At 46.3% G+C, this 16447-nt stretch overlaps 1 protein-coding gene across 3 annotated transcripts in view; it reads right to left on the bottom strand.

Annotated features, from left to right (window-relative positions):
• Positions 1 to 16447, bottom strand: part of RAPGEF5 (Rap guanine nucleotide exchange factor 5) — a 218107-nt gene that overhangs the window by 178101 nt on the left and 23559 nt on the right. Inside the window, exon 1 of one of the 3 annotated variants that reach the window (XM_066354497.1) lies at positions 14259 to 14313. The exons of the other annotated variants lie outside the window; for them this stretch is intronic. Within the exon in view, the coding sequence (XP_066210594.1) occupies positions 14259 to 14300 (42 nt within the window). The 5' untranslated portion in view covers positions 14301 to 14313. Of the gene's footprint in view, positions 1 to 14258; positions 14314 to 16447 lie in introns of those variants that run through there. 3 annotated transcript variants of the gene reach the window in all.

Raw genomic sequence — 16447 nt, 5'->3', positions numbered from 1 at the left:
GTTAGATGTAACGATTCTTTCATGGAAGACATACATACATCATAGAGAGAAGACTGCTAACAACACAAATATAATTAGATTTTAATATAAATTTTATTTCTTCTCTTTTCCATTTTAATAAACCATGAAAAAGGATTCCCTAAATGATTCTAGGCAAACCTCCTATTTTAAACACATATTAGAAAATTACAGCCTGACCAGGCAGTGGCACAGTGGATAGAGCGTCGGACTGGGATGCCGAGGACCCAGGTTCGAAACCCCGAGGTCGCCAGCTTGAGTGCGAGCTCATCTGGCTTGAGCAAAGCTCACCAGCTTGGACCCAAGTTCGCTGGCTCAAGCAAGTGGTTACTCAGTCTGCTGAAGGCCCACAGTCAAGGCACATATGAGAAAGTAATCAATGAACAACTAAGGTGCCGCAACGAAAAACTGATGATTGATGCTTCTCATCTCTCTCCATTCCTGTCTGTCTGTCCCTATCTATCCCTCTATCTGACTTTCTCTGTCCCTGTAAAAAAAAGAAAGAAAGAAAGAAAATTACAACCCATTCAGACTTCCAGAAAAAATAACAGACACTTTTCCCAGGAAGAAATACAAATGGCCAACAAATATATGAAAAAATGCTCATCTTCACTAGCTATTAGAGAAAGAAATGAAAATCAAAATTATAATGAGATACCACCTCACACCTGTTAGATTAGCTATTATCAACAAGACAGGTAATAACAAGTGTTGGAGAGGCTGTGGAGATAAAGGAACCCTCATTCATTGTTGGTGGGAATATAAAGTAGTACAACCATTATGAAAGAAAGTATGGTGGTACCTCAAAAAATTAAGGATAGAACTACCATATGACCCAGCAGTCCCTCTACTGGGTATATACCCCCAAAACTCAAAAACATGGGTACATAAAGAAACACGCAGCCCCATGTTCACTGCAGCATTGTTCAAGGTGGCCAAGACATGGAAACAACCAAAAAGCCCTTCAATAGATGACTGGATAAAGAAGATGTGGTACATATATATTATGGAATACTACTCAGCCATAAGAAATTATGACATCAGATCATTTACAACAACATGGATGGACCTTGATAACATTATACTGAGTGAAATAGGTAAATCAGAAAAAACTATGAACTGTATGATTCCATACATAGATGGGACATAAAAATGAGACTCATAGACATGGATAAGAGTACAGTGGTTACCAGGGGGAGGGGAAGGAAGGAGAGGGAGGGGGTGGAGGGGGAAGGGCATAAAGAAAACCAAATAAAAGGTGACGGAGGACAATTTGGCTTTGGGTGATAGGTATACAACATAATCAAATGTCAAAATAACCTGGAGATGTTTTCTCTGAATCTATGTACTCTAATTGATCAATGTCACCCCGTTAAAATTAGTTGTCTAAATAAAATTTTTAAAAAATGGCATAACTCAAAAGGATAATTGGTTAGCAACCATATATTACCCTCATGGTTTTTAAAAGTTAGGTGCCCACTAAAAAGTTAAAACTACTATAGTTTATAAGGCTAGGTCTGAACCAAGCACAGAACTCATTCCATTCACTAAAAATATCTTGAAAAACTATATGGTAGACTTAAGGCACATTTTTTTTAATTTTCTCTTAAAAGGATACATCTTAATACTCCCCTTGGATTGAGTTAAAGTCGTTGGGCTACTAAGGGGAGAGGGAATTGAAGGAAAAGGGCTGAATCTCTTCTGTCACCACAGAAGTATGACCTGCTCTGTTACAAACAGGAACTGACAAGAACCACCAAGTTTATTGATAAAGCGAGAATTCAGTTCATGACACAATGTATGCCACCTCTGGCCACTGTGCTTTTCCCATTCTGAGTGATCTAGTAGAATATGAAATTGTGAAGGCAGAGTAAGTTATATGTAGATTTCTTACAATCCTAGGAAGCCAGAAAGCTCCGTAAGGAATCGGATGGCACGTAAGAGATCGTGGGCTAAAACAATGAAGGCTGTGATCCAGTAGGCTGTCCAGTAGAGCGCGAAGAGCGTGTGTGGGTCCTTTGTAAGCCCCAGGGTATACTTGCACCTCAATCACAGCTTGATCAAGGTGAAAGGGACAGAATCCCAGCCAGGATGCTAGCTTGAGAATTACACGGTCATCACAAGTGAAGCATAATGGCAGCTGGAGACACGAGCCCAGTGGTGAGGTGGAAGGGCAGGCAGCGCACCATGCGCCTCTCCTGCAAGCTCTGGGCACAATTCCGGCCCACAAAGGACGCACTCCCAACTGCCAATCACAGCCACAAAGGCCATTTGTAATAATATCTTCTCAACACAGCCTGGCCACATCAAAGCCCATGATGTTCTGGAAATTACATTTTTCTATTGCTCTGTGATGTGTTAAGAAAATGAAATGAAAGGGAAGGTGGCAGAAATGCTTGCTGAGCACTTTCCCTGTCTTAAGCATTTTCCTATATTAGAAACTGCACCCACCTATTCATATTTTTACAGACAAAAGGCCTGCCGGTGAGCAAGAAAAAAGGATACACACATACACACTCACACACACTCACACACACACAACCTCATGGACACAGACAAAAGTGTGGTGATTGGCCAGGGTGGGGGTTTCAGGAGGATATAGGGGGATAAAGGGTGATGGACAAAGACTTGATTGGGGAGGGGAGGCGTGAACACAATACAGTGTACGGAGATGTGCTGTAGAATTCAGCACCTGAAACCTGTAAAATTAAGTTGACCAGTGTCACCCCAGTAAATCCAATTAAATAAAAAAGAAATTCACTTAAGGTTCCAAGTTGGAAAGTTACAGAACCAGGACTGAAACAACAGTGACTGATTCCAGGGTCCCTGGTTGGGTAGCTCACTTGGTTAGAGTGTCATCCTGATACACCAAGGTTGCAGGTTCAATCCCCAGTTAGGGAACATGCGAAGCAATCAATGAATGTATAAATAAGTAGGACAACAAATTGAGGTCTCTCTCTCTCTCTCTCTTTCTCTCTAATATCAATCAATAAACTTTTTAAAAGCGATGGATTCCAAAGCCACCACTTTCTTGTGACATGCTGCATGTCATTAAATACCGTAATAATTAAATTTCTAATATGTACTAACATTTTACATATTAGAAATTTATGCTAAACATTTTACATGAAACATATCACTTAATCCTTGAAAAGCTATGAGGTAGGTAATATTATTAATCCCTTTCTGCAGGTGACAAATGACTTAGAGAGGTTAAGAAATTCACCTGAGTTCGCAACTTAAGCCCATCTTTAGTTACTGCCTAATGTTTATATATGTATCTTCTAACTTCGGTGTGATGATTTAAGAGAAGCATGACAAGTGAGTATATCTAACTGCATGAAGAAGTCAACAGTAGTATCTGCTAGGTCCAGCGGTCCATAACCCTACTTAGAAATTAGAACCACCTGGGAAACTAAAACAAACAAACAAACAAACAAAAAACCAAACAGGTGTTCAGGTGCCGGCCCAGACCCACAGAATTAAGGACCTCTAAGGAATGGTGCCTGCTGGTTTTCCCCACTCTCCTCAGGTAGTTCCAACCCCGGTTTGAAACAAACTGTCACAATCAGTGGTTGAAAAGGGCAGTGTGAACCTCTCCTCATCCACTTCAGCTCCGAGGCTTGGAGCGCTCCTCAAACATCACCTCAATTGCACTCCCGGCTGATTTCATAACGCAGTAGAGGAGTAAGTCATTTGACCAACCCCACTGGGCTCTGCGGTTGAGCTTCCAAGGATGGTTGGTGTAGAACAAAGAACCAGTGTCTCAATAAATCCCATGTTGCACCTGTGCAGGTGGTATGTTTTCTACATACCCCAGCCCAGACACAGCCCTAAGCCAAGATCCCTTCGTGTCTGCAGAGCAGCACGGCGTCTACACGCCCTGTGAAAGGCCGTATCTTTTCATGACCTCCATAGGGTTAAACTTTATTTTCACTCCCCATTGTTAAAGGACTCTCTTCTAGTATAAACACGTTTGCCCCACTTAAAAGCTAAAGCAGAAAATCAAAGTGGGTTCTAGGAATACTTCTAAATATTGCACAACCTTGCCTGCCTAGGGACATAATCAGCAGGAACCATCGGCCTCTTGGAAATATATACTCAACAGGTACAACAGAAACAAGCCCCAATGCATCATCAACTGGATTTTAGTCAATTCTTGGGAAAATATTTTTTTCTTCTCACTGGGTTTACAAACAAGAACATAGTTTTGCCTAACAGGGTGGGCTTCCTCGGTTGACGCAATCACAGAAAAGCTTTTAAAATGTAGGAATCAAGTTACTGGAGATTTGGGTCAGTAGCCATATTAAGAAGCTGACTTATCTCCCCTTTTTACTGAATCCTGACTTGTGTTAACACCAGCCCACAAGTCATACCTGGACTCCCAGGATGAACCCTTTCCACAACAGCCAGTGTGAGGAAGCTCCCCCTAGCTAAATCTGCAACAATCTAAGCAGCAAAATGATTCAAGTATCACATTATAATTCATAGAATAAATATCCATGAGTACATACAGATACAAATAATCAAATAAATAAACGTTTCGGGGTGGGCAGCTCTTCCTTATGAAATAATTCTGTTAAATGCACTAAAAAGAGAAAAAACAGAAAATTCATTCTCAATTTATACTGTCTTTGGTTATTACTAATCTTCTTTAGTATTCCAAAAATCTCTTAGTTAAAAACTCATTTTTGGATTTGAGATGATCAGTATTAACCTTAGCAGTAGACCGTTTCACATACACAACTTGAACAACGGCCGACCCTTGTAGGACCAGGGTTATGACACAGGCGCTCCACAATGAATAATAACCCTTACAACAGCGCCATGACCCCACGTGCAGACTTTCAGTCCCATGTCACGTCATCTCTCTCGTCTCCTGGAGTCGGCTAAAGCAAGTGGGAACTCTATCACTGCCTGTCTCGTGCCTTTCCAGTTTGAAAAACGGTTCTCTTGATGGAGATAAGAGTAGTGTCAACTCCCTGGTCAATATCGTACCATTTGCCACGAGCAGGAGGCGGAGGCTTTCCTTGCTCCGATCAGACACAAAGCGTCAGCTTCGCGGGCCCTCACTCATCTCACGAGACCTCAGTGAGGGGGCACTTGAGTCTTCCGGGTTTGTGAAACTATGTATCCTGGCTCACGTGTCCCCCTTCCTCTGCGTCCTTGTCTTTGGAACATGGAAGGTCCACTGGAAGCTCACTTCATAGCCACAGGGGATCCTTTCATTTCCCTCTATGTTTCTAATGCGTTCTAACAGTCCTACCACGGAGTCAGAATTTCATTCACATCGTGTTCCTATTTCCTTTTCCTGGATCCAGAGATAACACCCTAAACGATCGCATCTCTTGATGTGTTGAAACCCGATTCCACGAAGTGCAGGTGTCGGAACAGGGCTGCTTTCTCCCCAGGCGCCCTCTCTGGAGCGGGCAGAGCCTGCTCAGCGCCCTGCCACACAGGTACTGATGGCCGTGTGCCTGCACACCCCAAGCCTTCACACGGTGTGGACTTCCTTCTCCTTCCACTGAATCCCCTTCTTCCCAATCTTCCCGCCCAACTATTTCTTCTGCCCTGTCTAGACAGCCTTTCTTTGCTCTAATAAACCATCACTGACGGGCTGCCTTCAGACCGTTTCCTGCCTCCCCCCACTTTCTACTCTGCACCCCCACAGTCCCAGCCCCAGCCAGCATCCGCGGTGACCCCTTCAGGCAGCAGGGAGACAAAGTGCATCCCCGCAGACGGTCTGGAATCCAAGGGGATCTCTGGTTTCCCTCTGGAAATTCCCCTTCCCCACAGCAGGCGTCAGCAAGGACCAATGCAATGCGTTCTCCTCGCTCATCGGGGCCTCCCACTGGGGGCTCCAGGAAGGCTGCTGACACCGCCTGGCACGTCCTGCCTTCCTCAGGCCCCGTCTCAGCTATGTGAGATGCCAGTGAGTCATCTACGTCCTTCCTCCAAGTGCAGTCAGCGCAGCAGCCCGGGCCTCACCGGAGTGCCTCTGGGAAACGCGGCTTTCAGGTGCCAGCCAGACCTGCCCAGCGAAGAGAAGCAGCTCTGGATCCCCGTGTGAATCACATCACAGTCAAGTCTGAGAAGCACTCATCGACACTACCTAGCTTTGAAATCCTGCTTCTGCCACACATTTCTAAAGCATAGAAAGCCCCTGAAGACACCGACAGAGAGCCTAAGACAGGCAAAGTGAGGTTGGGGTTTGTTTGTTTTTACAGCAAGAGAGAGACAGACAGGAACAGACAGACAGGAAGGGATAGAGAAGCATCAGTTCTTCATTGCAACACCTTAGTTGCTCATTGCTTCCTCGTATGTGCCTTGACTGGGGTGCTCCAGCCAAGCCAGTAACCTCCTGCTTAAGCTAGCGACCTTGGACTTCAAGCCAGTAACCTTTGGGCTCAAGCCAGTGACCATGGGGTCATGTCTGTGATCACACGCTCAAGCCAGCGACCCCACGCTCAAGCTGGATGAGCCCGCACTCAAGCTGGTGACTGCGGGGTTTTGAACCTGGGTCCTCTGCATCCCAGTTCAATGCTCTATCCTCTGTGCCACCGCCGGGTCAGGCACAAAATGAGATGTTGGAGATGTTGCTTATTCTATTCTCCCTCCTTAAAGATGGAATAATGCACCTAAGCATGGGAAAGGTACCAAAGAATTCCTGCAGTAAATTAACCCATTTAACCCAACATTTCTTAAACACATCTGACCAAGGAATTTAAAAAATCAATTTATCTATTTTCACCCTGGCCGGTTGGCTCAGCGGTAGAGCGTCGGCCTAGCGTGCGGAGGACCCGGGTTCGATTCCCGGGCAGGGCACATAGGAGAAGCGCCTATTTGCTTCTCCACCCCTCCGCCGCGCTTTCCTCTCTGTCTCTCTCTTCCCCTCCCGCAGCAGAGGCTCCATTGGAGCAAAGATGGCCCGGGCGCTGGGGATGGCTCTGTGGCCTCTGCCCCAGGCGCTAGAGTGGCTCTGGTCGCAACATGGCGACGCCCAGGATGGGCAGAGCATCGCCCCCTGGTGGGCAGAGCGTCGCCCCCTGGTGGGCGTGCCGGGTGGATCCCGGTCGGGCGCATGCGGGAGTCTGTCTGACTGTCTCTCCCTGTTTCCAGCTTCAGAAAAATGAAAAAAAAAAAAAAAAAAAAATCAATTTATCTATTTTTATACGCATCTGTTACCACCTCAAAGCAACATGTATTGGCCTAACAGAAAACAGTAAATTAAAAAGCTTGTCTTAAAGGAAGAAAAAGGACACAGAGTTGTATATATACTTATCTACTATAACATCTAAAGAATGTATATGGACAAAGGATTGGAAAGACCCATGAAGAAATTAACCCAGTTAATTAAAAAAAAATTTTTTTTTAAGTTTTACAAATACATACAGCACTTAACTACATGCTGGGCTTTGTTCTAAATGCTTTTCAATTATTAACTTGTTAATCCCTTTAGTTCAGTGAGGGAGGGACTGTTTTCGCCACAGTTTTACAAATGGAGAAACTGAGGCAGAGACGTGGAGAAGCCTACTTAAGGACCCACAGCTAGTAAGGGGTGGCGCTGAGATTATTTGGCTCCAGAGTTCATGTTTCTAACCATTATGTTACACTAACTCTGATTTTCCTCCTAATGTTGTTGTTCAGTGTTTCCATAGTAGACACTTGATACTAAAAAATAAAAAATTCCTAAGTAACTTTTAAAAAGCTTGTCCCAGGGCATAAGCACCTCCATTCAACAATTACAAAGTACTGAACTCATCCCTCCAAACCTCTCCTGCTGGCCTGTTTACAAATGACTTTTTTTTTTTTCTGAAGTTGGAAAGGGGAGGCAGTCAGACTCCCACATGTGCCTGACCAGGATCCACCCTGCATGCCCACCAAGGGGCGATGCTCTGCCCAACTGGGGCGTCGCTCTGTTGCAACCAGAGCCATTTTAGCACCTGAGGCAGAGGCCACAGAGCCATCCTCAGCACCCGGGCCATCTTTGCTCCAATGGAGCCCTGGCTGCGGGAGGGGGAGAGAGAGACAGAGAGGAAGGAGAGGGGGAGGGGTGGAGAAGCAGATGAGCGCCTCTCCTGTGTGCCCTGGCCGGGAATCGAACCCAGGACTCCTGCACGCCAGGCTGATGCTCTACCACTGAGCAAACCGGCCAGGGCTACCAATGACTTTTAAGGACATATATTAATCAAGTTTTAATGTGATGGTGCCTTCTACCTTTTAGGTTGAGGAGGTCAAACAGCGACCAGCCTTGGTCCCAAACTCAGGACAGTATATTGCCAAGATGAACAGACGAGAAAGAGGCCAACTCCAGAGCTACCAATCTTCTGACAAAAGCAGCCTGTGCCCTGGCTGGATAGTTCTGCTGGCTGGAGCATTGTCCCAAAGCACAGAGGTAGCCAGTTCAATCCCCGGTCAGGGCACATACAGGAACAGATCGATGTTCCTGTCTTTCTCTCCCCCTCTCCCTTCCTCTCTCTCTCTTTCTCTAAAATCAATAAAATAAACATTAAAAAAAAAAATCTCAGTATATATGCTGCCAAAGCGAGCACAAGAATTTCCGGAAGGAAAGAAGGAAGAGAGGGAGGGAGGGAGGGCGGGAGGGAGGAGAAGAAGGAAGGAGGAAGCAGCCTGCGATCACCCACACTTTCTGGACACTTTCCGCCTCCTCTCTTTACTATTTTTCACCACCTCAGAGGAAAGTCACACTCAGACTCCAATTTCCATGTATTCTGCTTAATAAGAAGCCAAAAGCAACCTCAAGCTTCTTGTGTTCACCTCTCTGCTTCAAGCATAATTATTCAAGGAGGTGCTTCATAAGAGATTCCATTTTTAGAACTCCCTCAATTTTCACTTTTAATCAAACTTCATTTTAAACACCCACCACTGCACTCTTTCGGCTTTCTGTCTGCCATGAAACAGATCTTCTCTGACTTTATTCAGCTCAGCCAGAGAACATCACAACCCTAATTTTTTTAAGAGGCCCCCTTTCAAGTGTGTTCACATTGATTGGTAATCTGTTTCTTGATGAAAGCTCTCTAGTTAATAAAATCACTTACATTCCAAAAGGAGGTGACTGAGGAATGAACTGACACAATGTATAGGAACTATAGAGGAGTATTGCTAGAGTATTTTTATCACTTACAAGGGTTTTACATTCCATGGTGATCTAAAAACACCATGCTCTCTCTACTGCCCTCACCCCCATTCCAGCTCCATCCCCATCCCCCCCATGTCCTTGTGGGGGTACAGGATGAGATATCGTGCAGCCATTACAGATATTTTAAAGAACTTGTAACACATGGTAATATTTTGGTGAAACGGCATGGGGGGGAGAGGAAAGTAAAATTGAAGAGACAGTACGAGGCCAACTGAAACAAATAGAAATGAATCGATACCAAATGCTAACAGCAATGGTCTCTGTGTGATTGGCTACCGGTAGATTTTTGCTTCTTTCCAAACTTTCAACTTTTCTATATTAAATATATTACTTTTATATATTTAAAAATCTACCTTAAAAGCATGAGAAAACCTCCACTCATACCACTACCCTCCCAACGCGAAAAGGAAAGGCGAAGCTACACGGTCGAACGTGGCGACTCTTCCCACGTAGAGGATTGTTCAGAATGAGTCTACAGAAGAAGGAAACCCACCCGTGGGCTAGCGCTAATGTAGCTGTATTTATGGGGGGGAGGAGAGTGAGATCAACCTGCAGGTGAAGAGCCAGGAACACAGGGCACTGAAGATTCTGCCTCTTGCTCCTTTCTGCTCAATGGAGTCCACTTAGCCACTCTCTGCGCCTGCCCCACAGAGACAAGGACATGAAGGTGAGACTTGGCGGTCAGTGGGGGCGGGGAGCCCTCTGCGAGAGAGAGCAAAGACAAGAAGAGACTCCTGTGCAGAAACGTCAAACAGCACAGCGAGGACGGATGACGCAGCTCCTCCCAGAGTTTCTATTCTAATAACATCAGTGCTCAGAGCGTCTGGTTTTGGGGGCAAAATGCTAAAGTGTTTAGGATCACTTTCTCTGGTCATTAACCGTCTGAATGCTCAGAGCTAACGGCACCTAACGAAAACAATTTAGGAAGTAAATAACTCAAAGTCAAATACAGACAATTTGGGGGTTCCCAGTGTTTGAATGTACTCGTCTGTACACAAGCCACGTCAGGTATCAGCTTCCAAGGGCAGAATGAGAGATCCACATGGACTGTGTGACAGCTACAATGAATGTGATCTGAAGGCACATGGTTAATGTAGTCTGTAGGAAAACCTAAACTCCCTCAACCTCGTGGTCTCGTTGTCCATCACATTCCTTCCTGAATCCTGAGAAAAAGCTCTTCAGTTTCATACAAGAGAATGTTTTCAGACTCCGACCTCACCTGGCAATGAGGGACGAAGCTCTAAACCAGGGGTCGGGAACCTTTTTGGCTGAGAGAGCCATGAATGCCACATATTTTAAAATGTAATTCCGGGCCCTGGCCGGTTGGCTCAGCGGTAGAGCGTCGGCCTGGCATGTGGGGGACCCAGGTTCGATTCCCGGCCAGGGCACATAGGAGAGGCGCCCATTTGCTTCTCCCCCCCCCCTCCTTCCTCTCTGTCTCTCTCTTCCCCTCCCGCAGCCGAGGCTCCATTGGAGCAAAGATGGCCCGGGTCCTGGGGATGGCTCCTTGGCCTCTGCCCCAGGCGCTAGAGTGGCTCTGGTCGCAGCAGGGCGACGCCCCGGAGGGGCAGAGCATCGCCCCCTGGTGGGCAGAGCATCGCCCCTGGTGGGCATGCCGGGTGGATCCCGGTCGGGCGCATGCGGGAGTCTGTCTGTCTTTCCCCGTTTCCAGCTTCAGAAAAAAAAAAAAATGTAATTCCGTGAAAGCCATACAACGACCCGTGTACCTTACACATTATCCAATAAAAATTTGATGTTGTCCCGGAGGACAGCTGTGATTGGTTCCAGCCACCCACAACCATGAACATGAGTGGTAGGAAATGAATGGATTGTAATACATGAGAATGTTTTATATTTTTAACGTTACATTTTTTATTACAGATTTGTCTGCGAGCCAGATGCAGCCATCAAAAGAGCCACATCTGGCTCGCGAGCCATAGGTTCCCGACCCATAGGTTCCCGACCCCTGCTCTCAACCCATAGGAGAAAAGAGGGTATTAAAGAGCCTTTAAGTATATATATACTCAAGCAACTACTTTCCCACACCGATTGTCCAGCGAACGTAAGACTAAATCCCCAAGATAGCTAGCTGTCTCTAAAGCAGTTCTGAAGCTGGACTGAAAACTGTTTTAAAACTCACAGATAGAATATAAAACTGAGATAAAAATGTTTGCAAAAGAATACAGGATTGAAACCCTTCCATTTTTTCTCAGAGACACACCCCCCTCTGGGGTATGAGATCCACACGACCTTGAAATCCCTGCATTGGTTTGGGTTTGATAGTTTGTGTGTCCACTGGAATAAAATGTCAAGACCCCTTAGTTATAAGAGGGTACTGAGCTGATCAAGAACTTTCCAGAAAGAAGGGGACAGCAGTGGGCAAATAACCAAGGATCTGTGTAGCTCTGCTCCATCTTTCAAAGCTGAGAATTAGAGGGTGCCTGCTGAATAATGGAAAAACTCAGAACACTAAAATATTGTTCAAGTCCTAGGGTAAAAGCACACTTATAATAAAGAGTTATCCTCTTCTGGCTTTAACTCCATATCTGATTCTGGAAATTGGGTTGCGCGACAATGTAAATGTTCTCAACACTATGGAACTGTGCACTGAAAAATGGTCTAGGGGGTAAATTTTATGTTACTTGCATTTTACCACAATTTTTTAAAAAAAACAATTTAAGCCATATTTGACAGATTCTGAAATTCCAAATTTACTTAGAAATGACGATCTTCAAAAGTAAGTAAACACGTAATGAAAACCATACTAGCCAGGGTGAAGGTTATCTGCCTGGGCACCCTCTCCACAGTTGCCTGAGAATTGCCGGGGCTCTGTGTGGGGGAGAGTTACTGCCTTGTCAAGCCTACTTCTTAATTTCAATGAGGTTTTAAATGGCAACATTGGAAATGTAATCACCAGCAAATGAAACTCCGGAGTTAATTAACAAAACTCTTTGCCCAGGTTTTCTTCTTATAAAAAGGTATTTAAATGCAGCACAAAAAAGGTAGTTGGGAGCCTTAAATCTGAATGTAAAAATGAAGACTGTCCCCACCCCCCACCCCCACCCCCGCCCCCGCCCCGCCCCACCGACAGGGAACTGAACATGGCTCTCTGGGCCAAAGCACTTTCCCCACCACCCTCACCCACCCCCACCCCGCCCCACCGACAGGGAACTGAACATGGCTCTCTGGGCCAAAGCACTTTCCCCACCACCCTCACCCACCCCCACCCTGCCCCACCGACAGGGAACTGAACATGGCTCTCTGGGCCAAAGCACTTTCCCCACCACCCTCACCCACCCCCACCCTGCCCCACCGACAGGGAACTGAACATGGCTCTCTGGGCCAAAGCACTTTCCCCACCACCCTCACCCACCCCCACCCTGCCCCACCGACAGGGAACTGAATATGGCTCTCTGGGCCAAAGCACTTTCCCCACCACCCTCACCCACCTTGGCGTAGTCGACGCAGGGCTAACAAAGGCTCCCAGAAGTCAATCCCCATTTCTGATTACTGGCTGCACTTGACACACATAGGGAAACGCGTCTTTGAAAGCTTTCCAGTTATAAATTACTTCCATGACTCATGGCAGGCAGTTCCTTTCACACAGCTCCCAGTGAAGTCCTGTGTCTCTCAAGCTGGGTGACAAACGCCCTGAGACAATCACAGTCCTATTCACCATCAGGTGATGCACTTAATCATGAACCATCTTCTCTCTTTTTCTCACACTCTTCTATGCCCATGGGAGCGACCCGTTACAAGTTGAGCAGAGGCAAAACTAGAAGACTGTTTTTTTTTAATCTTTGCCTTTCAAACTTTTTTGATTGCAACCCACAGTAAGGAGTACATTTTGTATGGTGACCCAGGTCTCATAAACATGTATATATAAGTAAGTGAGCTACAACACTTTTAATCATCTCTTTATACTGTCTGCTAATGAGATAAACTCTGAGCTCCTTGTTATATGTTGATATGAAATGCTAACAGTTCATTATAATGATTCCACAACTCTCAAAATGTCAATGAAAAAACTTCCACCTTTTTAACTACTTGAATCTTCCAAATATTCAATAGATTCAGATTTTAAGTACTTATATATTTCCATATTCAAAATCAGGGTGAACTGCATGACTGTATCTCTAGATAGAACACGTGTGCTTGTGTGGAGAAACAGAGAGATTAACCAATAGATGTTTGGGAATCCCTGTGTATGTGAGATAGTCAGAGACCCCGTGTCGGAGAGTTCCAGGTGAACAAGGAAGTCGATACGACATTCTGGGCTAAGGATGAGCTAAGGCACCTTGGGATTCAGAAGGTGAGTCTAGGGAGAGCACAGGTGCAGCAGTCAGTAGTTTATCCTGCCATGTAGATAGGCTACTGCTGACCGTCTCTTATTATGGGCAAGGCCCCTAATTCAAATTGCACTAGATAGTTGGAGGTGGGGGTTCAGAAGTTTCTCATGAGCCCACAGGGTCTCGGTAGTTGTCTTTAGCTCCAAATAATCCACATACCATAGGGGCACATCTTGGGGTGGCTCATTTTACTTTTTTTTTTTTTTCATTTTTCCGAAGCTGGAAACAGGGAGGCAGTCAGACAGACTCCCGCATGCGTCCGACCGGGATCCACCCGGCATGCCCACCAGGGGGCAATGCTTTGGCCCTCTGGGGCGTCGCTCTGTTGCATCCAGAGCCATTCTAGCACCTGAGGCAGAGGCCACAGAGCCATCCCCAGCGCCTGGGCCATCTTTGCTCCAATGGAGCCTCGCTGCGGGAGGGGAAGAAAGAGACAGAGAGGAAGGAGAGGGGGAGGGGTGGAGAAGCAAATGGGCGCCTCTCCTGTGTGCCCTGGCCGGGGATCGAACCTGGGACTCCTGCACGCCAGGCCGACGCTCTACCGCTGAGCCAACCGGCCAGGGCCGGGGTGGCTCATTTTAAACCTCTAGAGTGGCAAGGTGAAACTAATGCCCCAAACTTGATTATATTACTATTATATTATATTACTTAATTGTAATATATTAATATATTATATTATATTTATTATATTACATCATATCATACCACTTTATTATATTACTCGTAATTACCCATGGAGGCACAGCATGGTCAGGTAAGTTGCCCGTGCTCATTCAGGTGGTGAGTGGCAGACACGCAGGCTGGTTGGTTCAGCGTCTGTGTTAGTATTTCCCACATTCCGTGGCTTTTGGTTCCTGTCCCTTCGGATGCCTGCATCTCCAGCTGTCCGATAATTCTGCAGGTCATCTTGCACTCCAGTGTCTTTCCAGTAATTTCAGAGTTTGTTTCTCTGTTTGCAATCAAGGCCCCTGACTGACTGGGTCCCAAATCCAATTACAGAGACAAGCTTAGGTGACCACAGAAGGCTGCACTGTTCTCCGGCCCAATAACAAGTCAATTACTTGAGAAACACTGGGAAGAGGGAGGGAGGCATGGGGGGGGGGGGGAGGGGATACTTGTCTCCTAAATGAGCCAGATCATCATCTTACAGGGTGGGAAGCAACAGCTATCAGGAAGTTTACGAAAGCAAGAAATACAAGTGTTTGCTGGTCTCGATGTCCAGCAGAAGGCGGTGGATTTCACACGGTCAGCCCCCGAAGGTCACAATTTTCTTCCTGAGCCTGCTGTGAACAGAGGCTCTGAGTCTCCTCAGGCCACGATTCCCTGGACTTCACACACAGAGAAATGTAAGGCCTAGAGAAAGTCAGGAGTGATTGAAGGAAATAAACGCTCCCCTTTGCACCCAACCAGCGGCCTGTCTTCCCACACGAGCTATCTTCCGCCTTATCGTCCTCCGCCGAACCCGAGGCTGGGTCCGCGGGCAGCTGGCACAGTGCTTATCGGGCACGGAGGGTGGAGACCTGGCACGGAGCAGATGCAGCCCGAGGACAAGGTGTTGGGCAGGGGGCGGGGCAGGGGCCCACTTCCATCTGTCTGGAGGCCACAAGGCGGTACCGGCTCTGAGGAGACGTGCCAGGTCGGTAGCAGACTGCCATGCAGTTTCTCCTTCCCTGAACCAAAAAACTGGAACTTCAAAAAAATGTCCTGCAGAAATATACCCTGTGTAGTCATTTACAAAGCATCCCCTTCCCCCCTTTTCCCTTTATATAAGCTGACTTACACACACAGAGACAACTCCTCATTTAAACATAATGCACACATACACAATCTTTCTCATAATCTCTTAAATAAGAGCTCAGGAATCTAAGACGCCTGCTGTGTAGAATACAGACAACCTTCATATCCAACAGTTACAGTCCTCTTAACACCAGGAGCTCGGTGTGAGCACTTGCTCGTTTTTAGCTGTCCATTAAACCAGAAAGGAAATCACTAAATCCTAGCATCCCGTCCATCCCCAACTCTCAGACTCCTTATTCTCGGTGCCCCCTTCCTGAAACAGGCCCTCAGCGCCTGGCACCTGCTCCACAACCACCTCAGTGACTGCCCTGCCTTCAGCTTCCCCTTTCTCCATCCTGCACGCCATGAGCCTAGACTCATCCCTCTAAAGAAATGCTTTTGTCAACTGATAGTGATTGCCACCTTGCATCAGTTAGGTCACATCCACAGAGTCTCAACCTGATTGTGTCCTCAGGCCTCAGACATGTATCACGTGAAGTGGGTTCCAAACATCTATGTGGGGGCACAATAGGACTAAAGACAATATAGTGAGTTGGGTTTTTTTTGTATTTTTCTGAAGTTGGAAACGGGGAGGCAATCAGACAGACTCCCGCATGCGCCCAACCGGGATCCACCCGGCATGCCCACCAGGGGCCGATGCTCTGCCCAACTGGGGCATTGCTCTGTTGCAACCAGAGCCATTCTAGCGCCTGAGGCAGAGGCCATAGAGCCATCCTCAGCACCCGGGCCAACTTTGCTCCAATGGAGCTTTGGCTGCAGGAGGGGAAGAGAGAGACAGAGAGAAAGGAGAGGGGGAGGGGTGGAGAAGCAGATGGGCGCTTCTCCTGTGTGCCCTGGCCAGAAATCGAACCCGGGACTCCTACACGCTAGGCCAACGCTCTACCACTGAGCCAATCGGCCAGGGCCTATAGTGAGTCTTTTATAAAGCTAAATTTATTTAATTATGAAAAGCAGTCCTTTGTTGTTGTGGGGTTTTTTTTGCCTTTGTGCTAAAATGTTTTTCTCCAATGAAATGTGAGAGCTACTGAATCTTTTTCAACCTTTATTTTGCAAAATAAAATAAGTTAGAAGTCATATGTTATATCCCACTTTAAAAAAATTTTTTTTTTACTAGACCATTAAA

This window comes from Saccopteryx leptura, chromosome 12 (assembly GCF_036850995.1).
Source record: "Saccopteryx leptura isolate mSacLep1 chromosome 12, mSacLep1_pri_phased_curated, whole genome shotgun sequence".
Lineage (NCBI taxonomy): Eukaryota > Metazoa > Chordata > Mammalia > Chiroptera > Emballonuridae > Saccopteryx > Saccopteryx leptura.
The sequence above is the reverse complement of the archived record's forward strand: the minus strand, read 5'-3'. Positions and strand labels throughout refer to the sequence as shown.